Source organism: Scyliorhinus canicula, chromosome 2 (assembly GCF_902713615.1).
Source record: "Scyliorhinus canicula chromosome 2, sScyCan1.1, whole genome shotgun sequence".
Taxonomy (NCBI): domain Eukaryota; kingdom Metazoa; phylum Chordata; class Chondrichthyes; order Carcharhiniformes; family Scyliorhinidae; genus Scyliorhinus; species Scyliorhinus canicula.
This window is the reverse complement of record NC_052147.1, coordinates 282,017,457-282,043,290: the sequence shown is the minus strand read 5'-3', so window position 1 is coordinate 282,043,290 and position 25,834 is coordinate 282,017,457. Positions and strand designations below refer to the sequence as shown.

Genomic DNA, 25,834 nt, shown 5'->3' with positions numbered 1-25,834 from the left:
TAAACAATCGTAATTGAACAAATGAATTGGAATTAATTGTCCTATAGCTACCCAAATATTTTTTTTACATCTTGTTTATATATGTATACATGCACATGTATCTATAAACCCACCAAAGGTAATCAAGAAAAGGCTTCTCTCAATAAGTAAACTAACCCCAGACCAGATAAAGCAAATTAATGACAAATTCAAGCTAAAAAAAAAACTATACAATGCAAGCTAATTGGCTGATCCAGTTCTCATGTTTTCTACCCGACCGTGTTGTAACGGGTGATCGGCAACCCACCCCCGCCGCCACCCACACCCCACACTCCCTCCCCAATCTACAAAGGCGGGGGTGGGGGAAGGTCCAAGAGTGACTGGACCCAATTAAGTTGCATTTGGAATGTTCCAGATACCAGCGGGGGAAAAAAAAACACAGAAAAAGTACAAGTCAATAATCACCAGGATGGTCTCAGAATGCTCGACACATTCATCCTAACGCACCCTCGCCTTCGCACCCCCCCCCCACCCACCCGCCCCGCAATCCAGCCTCCCCATTCGACCCAGCCCTTTTCCAGTGGTTTCGCGTCCACAAACTGGCCACGTTAATGCCGAGACTGTGAAAATCAAACGCAAGTCTTTCCAGTTTTTTTTCTTTCCTCTCTTGCTTCAAGCGTCAATCATCTCCGGATTTCCGAGGTCAAAGAGCCTGACCCTCAGCATCATGCTCGCAGACCTGTGGAAGATAGAGGAAGAGGCTGTTACCCAGGAGGGTGGTGAGGGTGGCGAGGCGCAGGAAGCGGCACACACAAGGACAGAAGAACTAGGAGCAGGGGCCCGACATTCAGCCCCTCGAATCCCCTCCGCCATTCAATACCATCAACTGCCGATCTCCTCGAAGCCTTGACTCCACTTTCCTGTCGTTCTCCGTAACCCTTCAACCCATTACTAATTAAAAATCTGTCAAGCTCCTTAAATTTACTCAATGTCTCGCCACCTACCCCACTCTGTGGTGGTGAATTCCACCGATTCACCACCCAATTGCGAGAAGTAGTTTCTCCTCATCTCGGTTTTAAATCGGCTACCTCAATCTAGAACATTCTAGATTGCCTCACCGGGGGAACCATCCGCTCCATATCTACTTTGTCAACACTTTTTATCATCTTGCACACCTCTCATTGATCTCTCATTGTTCTAAGCTTCAGAGAGCATAGGCCTAAACTGCTAAACACACGAGGAGGCCATTCAGCCCCTCGAGCCTGTTACACAGGAACAGGCCATTCAGCCCCTCGAGCCTGTTACACAGGAACAGGAGGAGGCCCATTCAGCCCCTTGAGTCTGTTACACAGGAACAGGAGGCGGCCCATTCAGCCCCTTGAGTCTGTTACACAGGAACAGGCCATTCAGCCCCTCTAGCCTGTTACACAGGAACAGGAGGAGGCCCATTCAGTCCCTCGAGCCTGTTACACGGGAACAGGGGGAGGCCATTCAGCCCCTCAAGCCTCTTATACAGGAACAGGAGGATCCCATTCAGCTCCTCGAGCCTGTTACACAGGGACAGGAGGAGGCCATTCGGCCCCTCAAACCTGTTACACAGGAACAGGAGGAGTCCATTCAGCCCCTCGAGTCTGTTACACAGGAACAGGCCATTCAGCCCCTCTAGCCTGTTACACAGGAACAGGAGGAGACCATTCAGCCCCTCAAGCAGTTCCACCATTCAATTAGATGGTCTGTATTTAAACTCAATTGATCCTACTTGAAGATTTAAAAGTGCAAACCTAAGAATACAGCTGCAGATAAAACTAGAGAGTGCAAAAATGATAAAGACAGTTAAAGGTTCTGTATCTGAATGCACCGAGCATTCATAACAAAACAGATGAATTGACAGCACAAATAGAAACAAATGTGTATGATCTGACAGACATTTCAAAGGGATGGCTGCAAGGTGACAAGGACTGGACTTGGATATTGAAAGATAGGAAGAACAGGAAGCCTGGAAGAGGTGGAGAGGTAGTTCTGTTAATTAAGCATGATATTCATACGATAGAGAAATTACATTAGCTCTGGAGATCAAGGTGTAAAATCATTTTGGGTATAAGATAATAAAATAATCTTTATTGTCACAATAGGCTTACGTTAACGCTACAATGAAGAGGGCAGCACGGCGGCGCAGTGGTTATCACTGCTGCCTCACAGCACCAAGGTCCCAGGTTCGATCCCGGCTCTGGGTCACTGTCCGTGTGGAGTTTGCACATTCTCCCCGTGTCAGAATGGGTTTCACCCCCACAACCCAAAGATGTGCAGGGTAGGTGGATTGGCCACGCTAAAGTGCCCCGAAATTGGAAAAAATAATTGGGTACTCTCAATTTATTTTTTAAAAAACAAACACTGTAATGAAGTTACTGTTAAAAGCCCCTAGTCGCACTGGAAGAATTCTGGAAGGGGGAGGCGGGGACGGTGTCGAGGGTGGGTGGATCCAGGGTCAAACCAGGTTGGGGACTCGCGATTTTTGGAGTTGCGGCGGAGCCGGGAGTGCAGGAGGCGGAAGAGGCCGGTGTCCTGGCCTTTGCGTCCCTAGTGGCCCGGCGGAGGATCTTGCTGCAGTGGAAGGATGCGAGGCCCCCAAGCGTGGAGACCTGGATCAGTGACATGGTGGGATTTATAAAGTTGGAAAAGGTCAAATTTGTCCTGAGAGGATCAGTACAAGGGTTCTATAAACGGTGGCAGCCTTTTCTGGACTTCCTGGCTCAGAGATAGGTATCTTGGTCAATAGCAGCAGCAACCGGGGGGGGGGGGGGGGGCAAGGGGAGGTGTTCCTTACTATAGTTTCTATATTTTTTTCGCTACAGTTATGTAACTTAACACTAGGTTAACTTAAGTTGTTGTTAATATGTTGGGTTGTTCATTGAGGAGGGGTGAAGGTTCATGATTGTTATCGTGGGTATTTTAGTATGGTTTGTATGTTGGGTGGGTATGTTGTTGTATAAATTCAAAATTTTTCAATAAAAATAATTTTTTTTTTAAAAGCCCCTAGTCGCCACACTCTGCGCCTGTTCGGGTACACAGAGGGAGAATTCAGAATGTCCAAATGAAAATGAACATTGCTTATTGTCACGAGTAGGCTTCAATGAAGTTACTGTGAAAAGCCCCTAGTCGCCACATTCCGGCGTCTGTCCGGGGAGGCTGGTACAGGAATCGAACCGTGCTGTTGGTCTGCTTTCAAAGCCAGCGATTTAGCCCAGTGAGCTAAACCAGCCCCAAATTACCTAATAGCACATCTTTCGGGACCGGTGGGAGGAAACCGGAGCACCCGGAGGAAACCCACGCACACACGGGGAGAACGTGCAGTCTCCGCACAGACAGTGACCCAAGTCGGGAATCGAACCCGGGACCCTGGCACTGTGAAGCCATAGTGCTAACCACTGTGCTAATGCGCTGCCCACAATTAGAGATAAGAAGCAGTAAATGTAGGAAGTCACTTCTGTGAGTAGTTTATAGACCAGCCCACCCCCCCCCCCCCCCCCCCCACCCCCCCCCCCCCCCACCCCCAACAGTAGGAGCGGGCACACAGGTGGAAATGGGATTTATGAGAAAGGTGCTGTGTTAATCCTGCGTGAATTTAACCACAAATAAATTGGACACATCAGATTGGCAACGGTAGTCTAGTTCATTGAGTGTTTGCGGACAGTTTCTTAGAACATGTTCAAGAGGAAATCAGAAAGCAGGCTGTACTGGATCTGCTAATGTGTAACGAGGCAGGATTAATTAATGACCTCGCGGACGGGCATCCCTAGATAGCAGTGATCATAACTTGACTGAAATTCACGTTCAGTCTGGGGGAGAGAAGAGCGGGTCCAAGACTAGTGTTTTGAACTAAAATAAGGGCAATAATGAGGGCATGAAGACACAGCTGACGAAAGTGAACTGCGGAACTAGGTTAAGGGACAAGGCAGCTGTGATACAGTGGCAGACATTTAAAATAATATTTGCTAATACTCAAAGAGATACATTCCAGTAAGATGCAAGAGGAACCATGCGTGGCTAACTAAAGAATTAAAAATAATACCAAATTGAAAGAAAAAATGTATAAACCCACAAGAACAAGTGTCAGGTCAGAGGATTGGACAGAATATAAAAAACAGCAAAGAATGACTAAAATATTAATAAGGAAATGAAATGAAAATCGCTTATTGTCACGAGTAGGCTTCAAATGAAGTTACTGTGAAAAGCCCCTAGTCGCCACATTCCGGCGCCTGTTCGGGGAGGCAGGTACGGGAACTGAACCCGCGCTGCTGGCCTGCCTGGGTCTGCTTTCAAAGCCAGCGGTTTAGCCCAGTGTGCTAAACCAGAATATGCCGCCTCTGTTCAAGAAAGAAGGGAAACAGAAAAAAGTGGTGGTGGTGGTGGGGGGGGGGGGGTCGTCCTCCTTCACCTTTTACACATCTTTTACACATCGCCAACGCAGCTGGGGGCACAGTGACCTGCCTGGTTGTCACCCGTCCTGAGTTCAGGTGGGTTGGGCGCGACAGTCACTTTACAATTTTAGCACAGGTAAGTGGACACGGAGCAACATTCCGCCACTGACTGCCCCTCCAAAGGGGTTAACCACCAAATCGTTGTTGCTCTCCATGCAAATGTCCCACGTTGCGTATCTAATCGGGTGATATTTGAAATCAGATGCCAATGATGGAGCGTTATCAGCACGGTGGCGCAGTGGTTAGCACTGCTGCCTCACGGCGCCGAGGTCCCAGGTTCGATCCCGGCTCCCCGTGCAGTGGGGGAGGTGCGGTGGGGGGGGCTGGCACGGGCTGGTTTAGCTCACAAGGCTAAATCGCTGGCTTTTAAAGCAGACCAAGCGGGTCAGCAGCACTGTTCGATTCCCGTACCAGCCTCCCCGGACAGGCGCCGGAATGTGGCGACTAGGGGCTTTTTACAGTAACTTCATTGAAGCCTACTCGTGACAATAAGCGATTTTCATTTCATTTCATTTCATAAGGCGTGGAAAGTGGAGTTGAGGATTATATCAGATCGGACATGATCTCATTGAATGATGGGGCAGACTCGATGGGCCGAATGGCCAGTTTCTGCTGCCATGTTCTATGGCCGTTTCCTGGACCTGGCTGCGGGTTCCGAGGCACAGGGGTGTTGGGTCACTATCTCATTCTGTGTGGGAGTTTGTTGAGCAAAAACTGCAACCCGCTTTCGACATCACACCAGTGTGAGACTTCAAAGGTAGGTCATTGACTCTTACAGCACCTTGCCATGTCCTGCGATTTGGAAAGTCGCCAGGTGTAACACATATTGCAATAAAAGGTCACACTCCGCTCTTTCCCATTCCCACACACCCACTCGAAGTCTGGCACCATCGGCGAATGTGACTGGAAGATGTGAACGGAGACTTCAAACCCAACTCATACGGCAGCACAAACAGACGGGATTGCAGAATAGTGAGGGACGCAGGAACATGAGGCGGCCATTCAGCCCCTCGAGCTTGCTCCATCGCTCAATCAGTCATGGCTCAACTGCATCCCACTTGCCTGCCTTGATTTTCAAACCCACCTAACAATGTGAGTTTAATAAAGAACTTGCCCCTTTCTCAAACTCCGGACATCCCAAAATGCTTTGCAGCCAAGGTTAATTCTTTAAAAAGAGTAGTCTCTGTTGGAAACCTAACTGGTGCACAGCAAGCTGGGAGGCACGGCAGCACAGTGGTTAGCACTATGGCTTCACAGCTCCAGGGACCCAGGTTCGATTCCTGGCTTGGGTCACTGTCTGTTCGGAGTCTGCACGTTCTCCCCGTGTCTGCGTGGGTTTCCTCCGGGTGCTCCGGTTTCCTCCCACAAGTCCCGAAAGACGTGCTGTTAGGTGAATTGGACATTCTGAATTCTCCCTCCGTGTACCCGAACAGGCGCCGCAATGTGGCGACTAGGGGCTTTTCACAGTAACTTCATTGCAGTGTTAATGTAAGCCTACTTGTGACAATAATAAAGATTATTATAAAGATCACACGGACAGCAATGAAATAAATTGCCAGTTAACATGTGTTTTTATTTTATTATTTTCTTTTAATAAACTTCATTGTCACCAGCAGGCTTACATTAACACTGCAATCAAGTTACTGTGAAAAGCCCCTAGTCGCCACATTCCGGCGCCTGTTCGGGTACACAGAGGGAGAATTCAGAATGTCCAATTCACCTAACAGCCCGTCTTTCGGGACTTGTGGGAGGAAACCGGAGCACCCGGAGGAAACCCACGCAGACACGGGGAGAAGGTGCAGACTCCGCACAGGCAGCGACCCAAGCCGGGAATCGAACCCGGGACCCTGGAGCTGTGAAGCAACAGTGCTGATCACTGGGCTACCCTGCCACCCTGTGACATTATGAAGTATAAATATTGGTCCCTAGACAGTGGGAAGAATTCCCCCTGTTCTTTAAAATAGTGCCACAGGATCTTTTAAGAGGGTTGACGGCAGCATCTTCTACAATGTAGCACTCCCTCAATACCACAGCTTTGTGCTGATAGACCAGAAGAGGATTTGAACCCAAAATCTCCTGACTCTTGAGGCGAGAGTGATACCCACTTAGCCACGACCGACGGCGGCAGCCAACGACCGAATAATCGATTTTTACCTGCTTTTCCCGAACTGGCACCTTCCTTCTCCTGAGCAAAGTTGAGTCGGTTCTGCTCAACCGCTGTGCCATTTGACTCGGGGCTGTCGCTCCTCGGCTGATGTGGGATCTCTCCTGACGCGCGGTACGCCATGTTCAGCTGCTCTTGGGCAAGCTTCAGATGCCGGTGAACTGTCTCGGACATCTCGAAGCTCCCGGGGCCCTGGGCGCGCAGGTTGTCGCGGTACGGCACGCTCCCATTGCCCAGTTTACTCTTGTCCTTGCGCAGCACAGAGTGGTAGCCGGGGGGGCCATAAGCGGAGCACTTGGAGCGTCGGGAGACGCGGGAAGCCTGGCGCCTGCCCCTTAAACCATCCCGGATGCCACCAAAGCCAAGGTGGAAGAGCTCGGCGATGTTGAGCAGCAAACAGAGGCCGCTGACCACATACATGACCAAGAGGAAGATTGTTTTTTCAGTGGGACGGGATACAAAGCAGTCGACGGTGTACGGACAAGGTTTGGTGCTGCAAACAAAGCCGGGGAGGACTTCAAACCCATACAGAAAGTACTGCCCCACCAGGAAGGCTACTTCAAAGAGTGTTCTCAACAGAAGTTGGAAGACGTACATCTTCATGAGGCCATCTTCCTTGATGCGCCTCCTGCCATCATGATGTTGCTTCTTATCGGAGGTTCCTTTGTCGGGCTCGGGCTCGGGTTCGATCTCCTCGCAGACCATGGGGTCCTCCTCCTCGTCGCCCTCTGCCTCCTCGTAATCCCGGGCAGCCCCCCGGTGCACGATGGGCATCCTCTTCTTGGGCTTTGACTGGTTGCCCTCCACTCGGGCTATCCGGTGCACGGCGTAGCCCAGGTACATGATGGACGGCACGGAGACCATGATGATCTGGAAGACCCAGAACCGGACGTGGGACAAGGGCGCGAAGGAATTGTAGCAAACGTTCTCGCAGCCGGGCTGCTGTGTGTTGCACGTGAACTTGCTCTGTTCGTCGTGGTAGATGGCATCGCCGCCCAGCGCCGTCAGCACGATGCGGAAGATGATGAGAACAGTCAGCCAGACTTTGCCGACGAACGTGGAGTGGTTGTGGATCTCCTCGAGAAGCCGGGTCAGGAACGACCAGCTCATCGTGGCAGAGCGAGGCCTTCAAGTCAATAACACTGGAAAGAATCAACAGATAACAATAATCAGACATCCGTCCAGCCACCTCTCAGCCCAAATTCAAATTAGACCATTCAGCCATTCCGGCCTGTTCCAGAACCATTCAATTGGATCATGGCTGATTTGCCTCCTCAATCTCTTTACCCTTCTTAGCTCTGTATCCTATAATATCTTTATCGAGGGGCAGCTGCCTATAGCGCTGAGGACCCAGGTTCCATCTGGCTCCGGATCATCGTCCGTGTGGAGTTTGCACGTTCTCCCCATGTCTGCATGGGTTTCATTGAGCACAGACCATACAGTGCAGAAGGAGATCATTCGGCCCATCGAGTCTGCACCGACCCACTTAAGCCCTCACTTCCACCCTAGCCCCATAACCCAATAACCCCTCCTAACCTTTTTGGACACTCAGGGCAATTTATCACGGCCAATCCACCTAACCTGCACGTCTTTGGACTGTGGGAGGAAACCGGAGCACCTGGAGGAAACCCACGCAGACACGGGGAGAACGTGCAGACTCTGCACAGACAGTGACCCAGTGGGGAATCGAACCTGGGACCCTGGCGCTGTGAAACCACAGTGCTATCCACTTGTGCTACCGTGCTGCCCAAAACAGCCTCCACAACTTCAAAGATGTGCAGGATAGGTGGGTCGGCCACGCTAAATTGCCCCGTAATTGGAAAAAAGATAATTAGGTACTCTAAATTTTTTTTAAATATATCCTTAATTAGCAAAAAATCGATTCATCTCAGATTTCACATGATGAATGGGGCGAGTGCCCACTGCTTTTAGCGGGAGAGTTCCGCACTTTACCACCTGTTAGGTGAACACGTATTTCCTACCCTCTCTCTCTCTCTCTCTCTCTCTCTCGAGTGGCTTCACTCTGATTTTAAGTTGATGTGCCCTTATCCTTGACCACCTACCCCCACCTCACCCCCACATCCCACCAGCAGAAAATGTTTCTTCTGAATCACAGCGCCAGGGTCCCAGGTTTGATTCCCGGCTTGGGTCACTGTCTGTGCGGAGTCTGCACGTTATCCCCGTGTGTGCGTGGGTTTCCTCCGGGCGCTCCGATTTCCTCCCACAGTCCATAGACGTGCAGGTTAGGTGGATTGGCCATGATAAATTGTCCCTTAGTGTCCCAAAATAAAAAGGTCAGGTGGGGTTACTGGATTACGGGGATAGGGTGGAAGCACGGGCTTAAGAAGGGTGCTCTTTCGAGGCAGCATGGTGGCGCAGTGGTTAGCATTGCTGCCTCACGGCGCCAAGGTCCCGGGTTCGATCCCGGCTCTGGGTCACTGTCCGTGTGGAGTCTGCACATTCTCCCCGTGTCTGCGTGGGTTTCACCCCCACAACCCAAAGACGTGCAGGGTAGGTGGATTGGCCAACGCTAAATTGCCCCTTAATTGGAAAAAAAAAATGAATTGGCTACTCTAAACCTAAAACAAAATCCCAAATCCTCAATAACACTACACCCCTGTAAGCTTCACCCGGTGCTGGTGTTTATCTAGTTACATTGTGTACCTTGTGTTGCCCTGTTATGTATTTTCTTTTATTCCCTTTTCTTCCCATGTACTTAATGATCTGTTGAGCTGCTCGCAGAAAAATACTTTTCACTGTACCTCGGTACACGTGACAATAAACAAATCCAATCCAATCCTAACTCCATTATGAACCCTCTATTTGTTCAGGGATCAACTGTCTCATTTGTGGGATCTCTCCTGATGATCACACCCGTGGGAACCCTGGAACACTCTGGTGACTCAGTGCTGCTCGCTTACAGAGATCAGTAGATCCGCCTCTGGGTGGCGACTCCAGAACTTGGGCGCACTTGCTCCAGAAGTGGTCTATCCGGGGCCTGGTATCATAGTGCTCCACTGCCTCCTACCTGCATTCCAGTTTTCTGGCTGCACAGGTTAACATTCCATAACCCTTTCAGATAAAAGAATGATCTTTAATCGTTTTTTTTTTGGGTGGCTTTATTAACATTTAGTGATTTAACTGTCCAGTCCCTTTCCCTCTGCTCCTGTCCCACATTGAAATTCTGATTTTTCCAGGAGCTTGTGACTTCCGTATATTTCCAAATTGCGACCACGCTGAGTGAGGTTTCTTTGTCAGTGACACTCACATTCTGCTACATTCTGCTGCTGTGAGATTTGCAAAAAAAGGCGACATTTGGGAGTTCTGGCCGTCCGTGTCTGAAGATGAACAAGAGCCAACATGCCAGCTGACTTCGCAAAGCAGAAAATTCAATAAGAGCCACTGGCAGGTCTTAACAGCGACTATAATAATAATAATAATCATCTTTATTAGTGTCACAAGTCGGCTTCCGTTAACACTGCGATGAAGTTACTGTGAAAAGCCCCTAGTCGCCACATTCCGGCGCCTGTTCGGGTACACTGAGGGAGAATTCAGAATGTCCAATTCACCTAACAAGCACAGCTTTCGGGACTTGTGGGAGGAAAACCGGAGCACCCGGAGGAAACCCACGCAGACACGGGGAGAACGTGCAGACTCCGCACAGACAGTGACCCAAGCCGGGAATCAAACCCGGGACCCTGGCGCTGTGAAATTGAAAATTGAAAATCGCTTATTGTCACGAGTAGGCTTCAAATGAAGTTACTGTGAAATGCCCCTAGTCACCACATTCCGGCGCCTGTTCGGGGAGGCTGTTACGGGAAGCAGCAGCTATTAGAGAGCAGGGAGACCACAACTTAGTGCAATGGGAGTATTGTGTGTGTGATCCTGAGTATTCAATTCTACATGGTCCCTGGATAGGATACAGGGGGAGGGGAGGATGCGTGTGTTACACATGAGGTCACCTGATCAGTGGGTGGAAGGTCAGGTGGCACACATTCGGGTGTTAGTCAACGTGGTTGATTAAATGATGTCCATGCAGTCAATCTGTGACTTCAAACCCTGTTAGAATAGAATAGAACAGTACAGCACAGAACAGGCCCTTCCGCCCTCGATGTTGTGCCGAGCAATGATCACCCTATTTAAACCCACGTAACCCGTATACCCGTAACCCAACAATCCCCCCATTAACCTTACACTACGGGCAATTTAGCATGGCCAATCCACCTAACCCGCACATCTTTGGACTGTGGGAGGAAACCGGAGCACCCGGAGGAAACCCACGCACACACAGGGAGGACGTGCAGACTCCACACAGACAGTGACCCAGCCGGGAATCGAACCTGGGACCCTGGAGCTGTGAAGCATTGATGCTAACCACCATGCTACCGTGAGGCATTCTACCCGGGGCATTGGCGAAGACCACAAATCCGGAGATATTTAGGACTGTGATGTACCTGCAATCCAGAGGAAGCAGTGGTGTAGCAGTAATGTCACTGGATTAGTAACCCAGAGGCGCTGGGGACACGGGTTCAAATCCCACCATGGCAGCTGGTGGAATTTAAATTCAGTTAATAAATCTAGAATATTAAGATACAGGTGGTGGCACAGCGTTACACAGTCAGAAGGGAGTTGTCTTGGGAGTTCTCAATGTTGACTCGGGGGCCCCCATGAAGCCTCATGGTATCAGGTTAAATATGGGCAAGAATCCTGCTGATTACCACAGACCATCCCTCCAACCATGTTTAACTCCCAACAGGAGCCTGCCTCACCATTCCAGAAGACCATGGCTGATCTGATTGTAAAATCGACCCCACATTCCTGTCCATCCCCAGGTAACTATTCACCCCTTTTGCTAATGGAGAATCTTTCCAGTTAAGCCTTAAAAAGACAGAATCACCGCCCATGCCTTTTGAGGAAGACAATTCCTGACTCTCTGAGAGAAACAATTTCTCCTCATCTCCGTCTGAAATTAAGGACTATTTATTTTAAACAGTGACCCCCCCTGCCCCTCCCAGTTCTAGCAACTCCCGCAGGAGGAAACACCCTCTCCACATCCACCCTGTCCTCACCCCTCAGGCTCTTCAAGGATCTTTGATCAAGTCGCCTCCCACTCTTCTCAACTCCAGCGAAGACAAATCTAACCTGCCCAATCTTTCCTCATTGGACAATCTGTCCTTTTCAGCTATTAATCGAGTAAACCTTCTCTGAACTGCTTCGAACACATTTAAATCCTCCACTGAGGGGGGCTGGTGCACAGAAGCAGCTCCGGGTGGGGGACATCAACGGCGCGGTACAACCACTAGTGACTGTGAGCTGGCCGAGTCCCGAGGAACACCACCAGGTCTTCAGCAGGCGGTGAGGAAACCTCACCAAATCAGATGGCCCTATCTGAGGTGATCACTCCCATTAATATTGCAAGTTGCAATTGTGACAAATAGTTTGGTGTGGGTGAGTCTCGCCCTGCTGCCAGTTCCACAGGCTGGATCTCCACTCTCGTGGAGCTGGACCAGGGGGAGAAATCGCCTATCGTCAACCTTACAGCAGCAAGGAGGTGACTGACATGGCAGCTCAAGGTGGTTGGCCCTAGAAGACCGGCAAGAACCTGGGTGCAGAAATCGAGGAGGACTGCCCTACTCCCTTTCAAAACAGGGATCTCTTATATCCACCTTCAAGGGCAGATGGAGCCTTGCTTTGATATGTCATCTGAATGATTTCCGTGGAGCTTCCGGGGACCTCGTAGCACAGTGGTTAGCACTGTGGCTTCACAGTGCCGGGTCCCGTGTTCGATTTCCGGCTTGGGTCACTGTGCAAAGTCTGCACGTTCTCCCCGTGTCTGGGGGAATTTCCTCCGGGTGCTCCGGTTTCCTCCCGAAACCAACCCCGTCTTGATCCTATATATATCCCAAAAGGCGTGCTGCTAGATAATTTGGACATTCTGAATTCTACCTCTGTGCATCCGAACAGGCGCCGGAGTGTGGCGACTAGGTAACTTCATTGCAGTGTTATTGTAAGCCTACTTAATGTCCTGGTCCACCCACATCGACGCTACCACCAAGAAAGCACAACAGCGCCTATACTTCCTCAGGAAACTAAGGAAATTCGGCATGTCCACATTAACTCTTACCAACTTTTACAGATGCACCATAGAAAGCATCCTATCGGGCTGCATCACAGCCGGGTATGGCAACTGCTCGGCCCAAGACCGCAAGGAACTTCAGAGAGTTGTGAACACTGCCCAGTCCATCACACGAACCCGCCTCCCATCCATTGACTCCATCTACACCTCCTGCTGCCTGGGGAAAGCAGGCAGCATAATCAAAGACCCCTCCCACCCGGCTTACTCACTCTTCCAACATCTTCCATCGGGCAGGAGATACAGAAGTCTGAGAACACACACGAACAGACTCAAAAACAGCTTCTTCCCCGCTGTCACCAGACTCCTAAACTACCCTCTTATTGACTGACCTCATTAACACTACACCCTGTACGCTTCACCCGATGCCGGTGTTACGTAGTTGCATTGTGTACCTTGTGTTGCCCTATTATGTATTTTCTTTTATTCCCTTTTCTTCCCATGTACTTAAATGATCTGTTGAGCTGCTCACAGAAAAATACTTTTCACTGTCCCTCGGCACACGTGACAATAAACAAATCCAATCCAATCCAATAATTTTTTATTTTTTTTTAAATAAATTTAGAATACCCAATTCATTTTCTCCAATTAGGGGGCAATTTAATGTAGCCAATTGACCTACCCTGCACATCTTTGGGTTGTGGGGGCGAAACCCACGCAGACACGGGGAGAATGGGCAAACTCCACACGGACAGTGAACCAGAGCCGGGATCGAACCTGGGACCTCGGCGCCGTGAGGCAGCAGGGCTAACCCACTGCGCCACCGTGCTGCCCCAATCCAATCCAATAATAACCTTTTATTGTCACAAGTATGAAGTTACTGTGAAAAGCCCCTAGTCGCCACATTCCGGCACCTGTCCGGGGAGGCTGGTACGGGAATTGAACCCCCGCTGCTGGCCTTGTTCTGCATCACTAACCAGCTGTCTAGCCCACTGAGCTAAACCAGCCCTTGTGACACTAATAAAGATTATTATCATCAAAATGTCAGCCAGGGCACAGATCCAGATACTCCCCCCCTATTTCCGCCAGATCCTATTTCCGCCAGCAAGCGTGACTCACACATGTGGGAAACCCGAACACAGCATGGATATTTGAACACAGCGCTGAGTTCAAACCAACCCCATCTTTACTGGAGCAACAGCCTTGTCTTGCAGATTGGGAGTTACATCTTTTTAAAAGTAAGTGTAAATGCTTGTGAAGGGCAGGTGCGGCCTGAAGACCTGTCAAGGTATTTAAATAGCATGTCCTTCAAAAATGAAAAAGAAAATTGTGCAACTGAGTATTCAAGTTGAAAACAATCTGTTCTAGCAATTTCAATAATTGTTTGTTGATATAACCTTAAGTGCTATCATTTCAGCATTATTACTACTTGACTGCTTCCCACAAACTGTCACAGTGCATGCCTATAAGCTAACAGTTTGATTGACAGCTCAAAGCTTAGTAAAGGATTAGCTGGCATTGATGTGGGGATATGAATAAAATATGTGTTTTACAAGTGATTAATTACTTGAAGGGATTTATATGCATTGAATGGACTTTCATGAATGAATATTCTTTTAATATACTGAAGTTTCCAATATGTATTCAGAACTTTATCTTATTTCATCTCAACATGATCCCCGAGGTCTGCACATGGTGGATACTGGGTGGGTAGGCATGGGGGTGTAAGGGAAAAGGGTGGGGAGAGGTATGTCATGGGAATGTCATTTTAAGAAATGTTAGTCTGCTAAAGTTACTGCAGTAATGTCAGAGTGTGGGTGGAGCCAAGCTCTGGTTCTGCTTTTTAGTTTCACTTTGAGAAAAGCTTGGGCGTGTCTGTATTTTTTTGGTTTTGTTTCTGTGTTGGAGCTGCAGCCAGCCACAGAAGGTGTACTGCTGTTCTCTCTGCCATGTAAAGTCTATCTCTTGATCATTTCCAAAGATGTGCGGGTTAGGTGGATTGGCCATGTTAAATTGCCCGTAGTGTCCTAAAAAGTAAGGTTAGGGGGGAGGGGGGGGGGGGGGGGGAGGGGGCGGTGTTGTTCGGTTACGGGTTTAGGGTGGATACGTGGGTTTGAGTAGGGTGATCATTGCTCGGCACAACATTGAGGGCCGAAGGGCCTGTTCTGTGCTGTACTGTTCTATGTTCTAACTGTTCTCAGTGGTGAAGTTAAACCCGATGTGCTTCTGTTAAAAGTTTTTTTTATGTCTTATGGATTTTAAAAGGAAAGTTTAAGGATTACTTAGTGTTGTATTCTTTGATTGATGGTTGCTAAGATGTTCACTATGTTTTTAAAAAGATTAACTTGAGTTCATAGAATAAACATTGTTTTGCTCTAAAAAACTATTTTTTTCCATTTCTGCTGCACCACACCTGTAGAGTGGGCCGTGTGCTCCCCATAACCACAATCTATTCAAAGTTGTGGGTCAGGTGAACTCCATGATACACTTTGGGGTTCTCTAAACCCTGGCCCATAACAGGTGTGAGGGCATAAGTTGGTACGAAGGTGATATATAGGAGCTATAAAGAGTCAGGGGGTGGGTGGAAGCATGGGTTGGTGTGAGTTGCCACGTATGGACTTGGAGGGGCGAGGGTTAGGGGTCTGATGTTGAGGAAAACAAGCATAACAAACTGAGACGCCAACTTCGACACTCGTGGCTGCCTCCCGTCTGTATCCTGGGTGTGGGGAGGGGCACTCTACTCCGCGCTTGCCCACGTTCCTCCTGACCCCCTTCCCAACTATCGTAACAGAGATCCTGTCATTTGGGGCACCCTTTCCACGGATTCTATACTCCGAGTCGCGAGTGTTACTTCCTAAGCTACAAGTTAGGCTTTGGGTTGACCGATTGCTGACGATTTGGGCCCCGACACTATCCTGGTTACAGTGCTGTGGAACTGTGTTCCTCCCCGCAGCCCACTCCGCTCCAAGGGGAATGGGTCCAGCTTCTCAAGAGTTGGTCAAACTCCCTCATTGCTGGGACCGTTCAAGGGAATCTTTCCTACACCCTGCCTAAAGCCTCAACATTCTTCCAAAAGGGCGTTGCCCGGGACGGGGAACTGATCCACCCGGGGATGATCGGTGAACACATCAGCAAAATCAACCTTTCTGACGTTGACACCAAATCTAAAACCACACGTATGTTCATCATGCCGGCGGGTGTGGGGAAGGGTGGGGGGGTGGGGGGGGGGGGGGGGGGGGGGGGGGGGGGAGCTTGTGCATAATGTTGTGCATAATGGTGGCAGTGTAAACCCATCAGTTCACCATGTGCTCTGGGAGCTGGGAGCTGGTCGCGCTGGGAGATAAACGTAGTAGTCCCACCAGAATTGTTTCGGGTCAGTTGTTTGTTCTGATTATTTATCCTAATTATCTAACCGCACAGTTTGTTCGATAATAAATTATTTTAAACTCCGTGTTCTGTTGTTCATCGTTCACTTTGGCCAGTCTACGGAACATGGCATTTACTGCTCCACTTATAACTTTAGGTGATGGCTTTTGATTCAACTGAGTGTCTCGCTCAGCTTTTTCAGAGGACAGTTAAGAGCCAATCACATTGCTGAAGGTCTGGAGTCACGTGAAGGCCAGATCGGGTAAGGACGGCAGATTTCCCCTGCCCTAGAAGACATTAGAGAGCGAGAGGAACCAACTTGCCCACCCACCTGTCTCTCGTGAAAAATATTGTGGTGCTCAATTGTTAATCCACAATTAGCAACCTCACATAAGAACATAAGAACATAAGAACATAAGAACTAGGAGCAGGAGTAGGCCATCTGGCCCCTCGAGCCTGCTCCGCCATTCAATTAGATCATGGCTGATCTTTTGTGGACTCAGCTCCACTTTCCGGCCCGAACACCATAACCCTTAATCCCTTTATTCTTCAAAAAACTATCTATCTTTACCTTAAAAACATGTAATGAAGGAGCCTCAACTGCTTCGCTGGGCAAGGAATTCCATAGATTCACAACCCTTTGGGTGAAGAAGTTCCTCCTAAACTCAGTCCTAAATCTACTTCCCCTTATTTTGAGGCTATGCCCCCTAGTTCTGCTGTCACCCGCCAGTGGAAACAACCTGCCCGCATCTATCCTATCTATTCCCTTCATAATTTTAAATGTTTCTATAAGATCCCCCCTCATCCTTCTAAATTCCAACGAGTACAGTCCTAGTCTACTCAACCTCTCCTCATAATCCAACCCCTTCAGATCTGGGATTAACCTAGTGAATCTCCTCTGCACACCCTCCAGCGCCAGTACGTCCTTTCTCAAGTAAGGAGACCAAAACTGAACACAATACTCCAGGTGTGGCCACACTAACACCTTATACAATTGCAACATAACCTCCCTAGTCTTAAACTCCATCCCTCTAGCAATGAAGGACAAAATTCCATTTGCCTTCTTAATCACCTGTTGCACTTGTAAACCAACCTTCTGTGACTCATGCACTAGCACACCCAAGTCTCTCTGAACAGCGGCATGCTTTAATATTTTATCGTTTAAATAATAATCCCGTTTGCTGTTATTCCTACCAAAATGGATAACCTCACATTTGTCAACATTGTATTCCATCTGCCACACCCGAGCCCATTCACTTAACCTGTCCAAATCCCTCTGCAGACTTCCAGTATCCTCTGCACTTTTCGCTTTACCACTCATCTTAGTGTCATCTGCAAACTTGGACACATTGCCCTTGGTCCCTAACTCCAAATCATCAATGTAAATTGTGAACAATTGTGGGCCCAACACGGATCCCTGAGGGACACCACTAGCTACTGATTGCCACTGGTGAAAGCCCAGATTGTGTGCTGGCAGCTATTCAACTCGTCTGGCATCACAGCTGAGCGAATCCTGTTCTCATTGGCCACCACACTTTGAAAACATGGCCCCTATTTCAGGCTAAACTCTAAGCGAGGATGTCATTGGATCAAACATGGGCTTGAGCAATGAGAGTCCAGGGCAGCGCTGAGGAGATGTTGCAATGTCGGAGAGCCCATATGCCTTCTTGGGAGTGTGAAAGATCCCAAGGCCACCATCTCGGAGAGGAGCAGGGCGATGTCTCAGCCCGGTCCTGGGGTCACTATTTGGGCAATGCCTGGACCAGAGGAATGCACTGGGGTGGGAGAAGGAGGGAAGAGAATCCACACATTTTAAATGCAATCTGAGCACAAGGTTACGTGAGAAGCATAGAATCATAGAATACCTAAAGTACAAAAGGAAGTTCTTCGGCACATCAAGTCAGCCGGGTGATCATTGAAAGGTCACCCGACCTAGGCCCTATACCCGGCCCTATTCCTGCGACCCCAACTTCAGGGGCAATTTATCATGGCCAGTCCACCTAACCTGCATATCTTTGGACTGTGGGAGGAAACCGGAGCACCCGGAGGAAACCCACGCAGACACGGGGAGAACGTGCAGATAACGCACAGACAGTGACCAGAGGTCGGAACCGAAGCCAGGTCCCTGGCGCTGTGATGCAGCAGTGCTAACCCGGGTCCCTGGAACTGTGAGACAGCAGTGATAACCCGGGTCCCTAGCGCTGTGAGGCAGCAGTGCTAACCCGGGTCCCTGGCACTGTGAGGCGGCAGTGTTAACCCAGGTCCCTGGCACGGTGAGGCAGCAGTGCTAACCCGGGTCCCTGGCACTGTGAGGCAGCAGTGTTAACCCGGGTCCCTGGCGCTGTGATGCAGCAGTGTTAACCCGGGTCCCTGGCACTGTGAGACAGCAGTGCTAACCCGGGTCCCTGGCACTGTGAGGCAGCAGTGTTAACCCGGGTCCCTGGCACTGTGAGACAGCAGTGTTAACCCGGGTCCTTGGCGCTATGAGACAGCAGTGTTAACCCAGGTCCTTGGCACTGTGAGACAGCAGTGCTAACCCGGGTCCCTGGCACTGTGAGGCGGCAGTGTTAACCCGGCTCACTGGCACTGTGAGGCAGCAGTGTTAACCCGGTCCCTGGCACTGTGAGGCGGCAGTGTTAACCCGGCTCCCTGGCACTGTGAGACAGCAGTGTTAACCCGGGTCCCTGGCACTGTGAGGCAGCAGTACTAACCCAGGTCCCTGGCACTGTGAGGCAGCAGTGTTAACCCGGCTCCCTGGCACTGTGAGACAGCAGTGTTAACCCAGGTCCCTGGCACGGTGAGGCAGCAGTGCAAACCCGGATCCCTGGCACTGTGAGACTGCAGTGTTAACCCGGGTCCCTGGCACTGTGAGACAGCAGTGTTAACCTGGGTCCCAGGCACTGTGAGACAGCAGTGTTAACCCGGGTCCCTGGCACTGTGAGACAGCAGTGTTAACCTGGGTCCCTGGCACTGTGAGACAGTAGCATTAACCCGAGTCCCTGGCACTGTGAGACAATAGTGCTAACCCGGGTCCCTGGCACTGTGAGACAGCAGTGTTAACCCGGGTCCCTGGCACTGTGAGACAGTAGCATTAACCCGAGTCCCTGGCACTGTGAGACAATAGTGCTAACCCGGGTCCCTGGCACTGTGAGACAGCAGTGTTAACCTGGGTCCCAGGCACTGTGAGACAGCAGTGTTAACCCGGGTCCCTGGCACTGTGAGACAGCAGTGTTAACCCGGGTCCCTGGCACTGTGAGACAGCAGTGTTAACCCAGGTCCCTGGCACTGTGAGACAGCAGTGTTAACCCAGGTCCCTGGCACTGTGAGACAGCAGTGTTAACCCGGGTCCCTGGCACTGTGAGACAGTAGCATTAACCCGGGTCCCTGGCACTGTGAGGCAGCAGTGTTAACCCGGGTCCCTGGCACTGTGAGACAGCAGTGTTAACCCGGGTCCCTGGTACTGTGAGACAGCAGTGCTAACCCGGGTCCCTGGCACTGTGAGACAGCAGTGTTAACCCGGATACCTGCACTGTGAGACAGCAGTGTTAACCCGGATACCTGCACTGTGAGACAGCAGTGTTAACCCGTGTCCCTGGCGCTGTGAGGCAGCTGTGTTAACCCAGGCCAATGGCACTGTGAGACAGCAGTGTTAACCCAGGTCCCTGGCACTGTGAAGCAGCAGTGCTAACCCGGATCCCCGGCGCTGTGACACAGCAGTGTTAACCCGGGTCCCTGGTACTGTGAGACAGTAGTACTAACCCGGGTCCCTGGCACTGTGAGACAGCAGTGTTAACCCGGGTCCCTGCACTGTGACACAGCAGTGTTAACACGGGTCCCTGGCGCTGTGAGACAGCAGTGTTAACCCGGGTCCCTGGCACTGTGAGACAGCAGTGTTAACCCGGCTCCCTGGCACTGTGAGACAGCAGTGTTAACCCGGGTCCCTGGCACTGTGAGACAGCAGTGTTAACGCGGGTCCCTGGCACTGTGAGACAGCAGTGCTAACCCGGTTCCCTGGCACTGTGAGACAGTAGTGCTAACCCGGTTCCCTGGCACTGTGAGACAGTAGTAGAACATAGAACAGTACAGCACAGAACAGGCCCTTCGGCCCTCGATGTTGTGCCGAGCAATGATCACCCTACTCAAACCCACGTATCCACCCTATACCCGTAACCCAACAACCCCCCCCCCCCTTAACCTTACTTTTTAGGACACTACGGGCAATTTAATATGGCCAATCCACCTAACCCACACATCTTTGGACTGTGGGAGAAAACCGGAGCACCCGGAGGAAACCTACGCACACACGGGGAGGACGTGCAGACTCCGCACAGACAGTGACCCAGCCGGGAACTGAACCTGGGACCCTGGAAGCATTTATGCTAACCACCATGCTACCATGCTGCCCAGTACTAACCAGTACTAACCCGGGTTCCTGGCACTGTGAGGCAGCAGTGCTAACCCGGGTCCCTGGCACTGTGAGAAAGCAGTGCTAACCCGGGTCCCTGGCACTGTGAGACAGCAGTGTTAACCCGGGTCCCTGGCACTGTGAGACAGCAGTGCTAACCCGGGTCCCTGGCACTGTGAGGCAGCAGTGTTAACCCGGGTCCCTGGCACTGAGAGACAGCAGTGTTAACCCGGGTCCCTGGCACTGTGAGACAGCAGTGCTAACCCGGGTCCCTGGCTCTGTGAGACAGCAGAGTTAACCCGGGTTCCTGGCACTGTGAGGCAGCAGTACTAACCCAGGTCCCTGGCACTGTGAGGCAGCAGTGTTAACCCGGCTCCCTGGCACTGTGAGACAGCAGTGTTAACCCAGGTCCCTGGCACGGTGAGGCAGCAGTGCAAACCCGGATCCCTGGCACTGTGAGACTGCAGTGCTAACCTGGATCCCTGGCACTGTGAGACAGCAGTGTTAACCCGGGTCCCTGGTACTGTGAGACAGCAGTGTTAACCTGGGTCCCTGGCACTGTGAGACAGTAGCATTAACCCGAGTCCCTGGCACTGTGAGACAATAGTGCTAACCCGGGTCCCTGGCACTGTGAGACAGCAGTGTTAACCTGGGTCCCTGGCACTGTGAGACAGCAGTGTTAACCCGGGTCCCTGGCACTGTGAGACAGCAGTGTTAACCCGGGTCCCTGGCACTGTGAGACAGCAGTGTTAACCCAGGTCCCTGGCACTGTGAGACAGCAGTGTTAACCCAGGTCCCTGGCACTGTGAGACAGCAGTGTTAACCCGGGTCCCTGGCACTGTGAGACAGTAGCATTAACCCGGGTCCCTGGCACTGTGAGACAGTAGTACTATCCTGGGTCCCTGGCACTGTGAGGCAGCAGTGTTAACCCGGGTCCCTGGCACTGTGAGACAGCAGTGTTAACCCGGGTCCCTGGTACTGTGAGACAGCAGTGCTAACCCGGGTCCCTGGCACTGTGAGACAGCAGTGTTAACCCGGATACCTGCACTGTGAGACAGCAGTGTTAACCCGGGTCCCTGGCACTGTGAGGCAGCAGTGTTAACCCGGGTCCCTGGCACTGTGAGACAGCAGTGTTAACCCGGGTCCCTGGCGTTGTGAGGCAGCAGTGTTAACCCGGGTCCCTGGCACTCTGAGGCAGCAGTGTTAACCCGGGTCCCTGGCACTGTGAGACAGCAGTGTTAACCCGGGTCCCTGGTGCTGTGAGGCAGCAGTGTTAACCCAGGTCCCTGGCACTGTGAGGCAGTAGTACTATCCTGGGTCCCTGGCACTGTGAGACAGCAGTGCTAACCCGGGTCCCTGGCACTGTGAGGCAGCAGTGTTAACCCGGATCCCTGGCACTGTGAGGCAGCAGTGTTAACCCGGGTCCCTGGCACTGTGAGACAGCAGTGTTAACCCATGTCCCTGGCGCTGTGAGGCAGCAGTGTTAACCCAGGCCAATGGCACTGTGAGACAGCAGTGTTAACCCAGGTCCCTGGCACTGTGAAGCAGCAGTGTTAACCCGGATCCCTGGCACTGTGAGACAGCAGTGTTAACCCGGGTCCCTGGTACTGTGAGACAGTAGTACTAACCCAGGTCCCTGGCACTGTGAGACAGCAGTGTTAACCCAGGTCCCTGGCACTGTGAGACAGCAGTGTTAACCCGGCTCCCTGCACTGTGACACAGCAGTGTTAACCCGGGTCCCTGGCACTGTGAGACAGCAGTGTTAACCCGGGTCCCTGGCACTGTGAGACAGCAGTGTTAACCCGGCTCCCTGGCACTGTGAGACAGCAGTGTTAACCCGGGTCCCTGGCACTGTGAGACAGCAGTGTTAACGCGGGTCCCTGGCACTGTGAGACAGCAGTGCTAACCCGGTTCCCTGGCATTGTGAGGCAGCAGTGTTAACCCGGGTCCCTGGCACTGTGAGACAGCAGTGTTAACCCGGGTCCCTGGCGCTGTGAGGCAGCAGTGTTAACCCGGGTCCCTGGCACTCTGAGGCAGCAGTGTTAACCCGGGTCCTTGGCACTGTGAGACAGCAGTGCTAACCTGGGTCCCTGGCGCTGTGAGGCAGCAGTGTTAACCCAGGTCCCTGGCACTGTGAGGCAGTAGTACTATCCTGGGTCCCTGGCACTGTGAGACAGCAGTGCTAACCCGGGTCCCTGGCACTGTGAGGCAGCAGTGTTAACCCGGATCCCTGGCACTGTGAGACAGCAATATTAACCCGGGTCCCTGGCACTGTGAGACAGCAGTGTTAACCCGTGTCCCTGGCGCTGTGAGGCAGCAGTGTTAACCCAGGCCAATGGCACTGTGAGACAGCAGTGTTAACCCAGGTCCCTGGCACTGTGAAGCAGCAGTGCTAACCCGGATCCCCGGCGCTGTGACACAGCAGTGTTAACCCGGGTCCCTGGTACTGTGAGACAGTAGTACTAACCCGGGTCCCTGGCACTGTGAGACAGCAGTGTTAACCCGGGTCCCTGGCACTGTGAGACAGCAGTGTTAACCCGGGTCCCTGGCGCTGTGAGACAGCAGTGTTAACCCGGGTCCCTGGCACTGTGAGACAGCAGTGTTAACCCGGCTCCCTGCGCTGTGACACAGCAGTGTTAACACGGGTCCCTGGCGCTGTGAGACAGCAGTGTTAACCCGGGTCCCTGGCACTGTGAGACAGCAGTGTTAACCCGGCTCCCTGGCACTGTGAGACAGCAGTGTTAACCCGGGTCCCTGGCACTGTGAGACAGCAGTGTTAACGCGGGTCCCTGGCACTGTGAGACAGCAGTGCTAACCCGGTTCCCTGGCACTGTGAGACAGTAGTAGAACATAGAACAGTACAGCACAGAACAGGCCCTTCGGCCCTCGATTTTGTGCCGAGCAATGATCACCCTACTCAAACCCACGTATCCACCCTATACCCGTAACCCAACAACCCCCCCCCCCCCTTAACCTTACTTTTTAGGACACTACGGGCAATTTAATATGGCCAATCCACCTAACCCACACATCTTTGGACTGTGGGAGGAAACCGGAGCACCCGGAGGAAACCCACGCACACACGGGGAGGACGTGCAGACTCCGCACAGACAGTGACCCAGCCGGGAACTGAACCTGGGACCCTGGAAGCATTTATGCTAACCACCATGCTACCATGCTGCCCAGTACTAACCAGTACTAACCCGGGTTCCTGGCACTGTGAGGCAGCAGTGCTAACCCGGGTCCCTGGCACTGTGAGAAAGCAGTGCTAACCCGGGTCCCTGGCACTGTGAGGCAGCAGTGTTAACCCGGATCCCTGGCACTGTGAGGCAGCAGTGTTAACCCGGGTCCCTGGCACTGTGAGACAGCAGTGCTAACCCGGGTCCCTGGCACTGTGAGGCAGCAGTGTTAACCCGGGTCCCTGGCACTGAGAGACAGCAGTGTTAACCCGGGTCCCTGGCACTGTGAGGCAGCAGTGCTAACTCGGGTCCCTGGCACTGTGAGGCAGCAGTGTTAACCCGGGTCCCTGGCACTGTGAGACAGCAGTGCTAACCCGGGTACCTGGTACTGTGAGACAGTAGTACTAACCCGGGTCCCTGGCACCGTGAGGCAGCAGTGTTAACCCGGATCCCTGGCACTGTGAGACAGCAGTACTAACCCGGGTCCCTGGTGCTGTGAGACAGTAGTATTAGTACCAATAGTAACAGCCATTTTCATTCCCTCACAGCCTCGAGCACTTTTTGTTGAAAATATCCAATCAGCTTTGTCAGGTTTGCTCAGCTATTGGCGGGAAGGTGCGGTGGTTGAAAAGTGGCAGATTAATTAAATGTAACAACACCGGGCTCTGAAGAATGGAACAGCAAGTGCAGAGCTGCTTAAAAACCCCGAAACGGAAACTTGTACTGTAATATCCAATTTCTCGATGACAAGATGTATCATTGCTTTTGATCAACAATCTCATCCTTTAAAAAGCTGGAGAACTGAAATAAATCAGAACTGAAAAAAGATGCAAGGAAGAATATCATTTCCCAAAGTTCAAGTCTTTAGTTGACTAATTGCCCTCTCAGGCAGCTCACTGTGTCATAATCAACCCAACAGCATGACCTCGATTCCTTCATTTAGACATTTCACAAAACATTTCTCATTCTAAGTGAAAAAGTTTCACCTCCCATCGCGTCCAACATTATCTTCCGACATTATCCAACACAGGTGTACTGTGGGTGGCAATAGGAGAGAGAGAGAGAGAGAAATAGAGAGCGAGGGAAAGATAGAGAGAGAGGGAGATCCCGACAGTGAGAGAGAGAACTAGAAGAGAAAAGGACAAAGAGAGATAGGTCATGGAGCGAAAGAGAGGTAACGAGCAAGGCAGAAAACATTTTTGGAGTCTTTCCCAATTTCAATTTGCAGAGAAATCTACAGCACTGAAACAGACCATTCGGCACAGTGGTTCTAGCCCAGTGGTTCTCTGTGTTTGTGCTCCACGCGAGTCTCCTTCTATTATTTCCGTCATCCCTCCCCCCCCCCCCCCCGCCCCCTCCCTCCTAGCCTGTCTTTCTATTCCTTTCTCCCTCACATGTTAGTCCAACTTCCCCTTCAATACATCGACACTATTCACCTCAACTGCTGTTCAGAGCGTGAGCCAGTTCCACATTCTCCCCACTCTCCGGGTAAAGACGTTTATCAAGAATTCCCTGTTGGATTTGTTAGTGGGAATTTTTAAAAGATTGTACGGATGTGGAATTGGATAAAGAGTCACAAAGGGAGGGCAGCACGGTGGTGCAGTGCTTAGCACTGCTGCCTCACGGCGCCGAGGACCCGGGTTCGATCCCGGCTCTGGGTCGCTGTCTGTGTGGAGTTTGCACATTCTCCCCGTGTCTGCGTGGGTTTCGCCCCCACAACCCAAAGATGTGCAGGGTAGGCGGATTGGCCCCGCTAAATTGCCCCTTAATTGGAAAAAACAATTGGGTACTCTAAACTTATTTTTAAACAGTCACAAAAGAAAGTTGAACTTGCGAGACAAACACATCCCGAGGGAGGGCTGTGTTCCAATGTTTCAGTCCCAGGCTGGCTGACTCCTCTCCAATAAAACACTGTCCCAGGGCCAAGGGAGGGCGCCTGGATTAAGATCATCGCCGAGCTTACCTTTAAAATTCGATCAATAAAACTTCTTGCTCCGGCCTCTTCACCAAGCGACTCCTTTTAGTGCAAGAGAAAAAAACAAACTGGTTTAAAACGTCGCAAAGACCACTCACTCCTGGCTTGATACAAAGGAAGACTGAGCAGAACTAAAAAAAAACATGCAGCTATATAAATTATGAGGCCCCTCCTTTTGAGCAATCCTTTTCCAAACTAAATCAAGTGTAAAAAAA

The 25,834-nt window shown here is 51.2% G+C and overlaps 1 protein-coding gene across 1 annotated transcript; it reads right to left on the bottom strand.

The window, feature by feature from the left end:
- Positions 1-637: 637 nt before the first annotated feature.
- LOC119962199 (gap junction gamma-1 protein-like) lies at positions 638-25,834 on the bottom strand. Its single transcript, XM_038790160.1, has 3 exons — positions 25,608-25,834; positions 6,612-7,763; positions 638-718 (listed from the first exon to the last, which is right to left on the bottom strand). Exons 2-3 carry the CDS (start codon positions 7,729-7,731, stop codon positions 705-707), a joined length of 1,134 nt encoding a protein of 377 aa, XP_038646088.1. The 5' UTR covers positions 7,732-7,763; positions 25,608-25,834; the 3' UTR covers positions 638-704.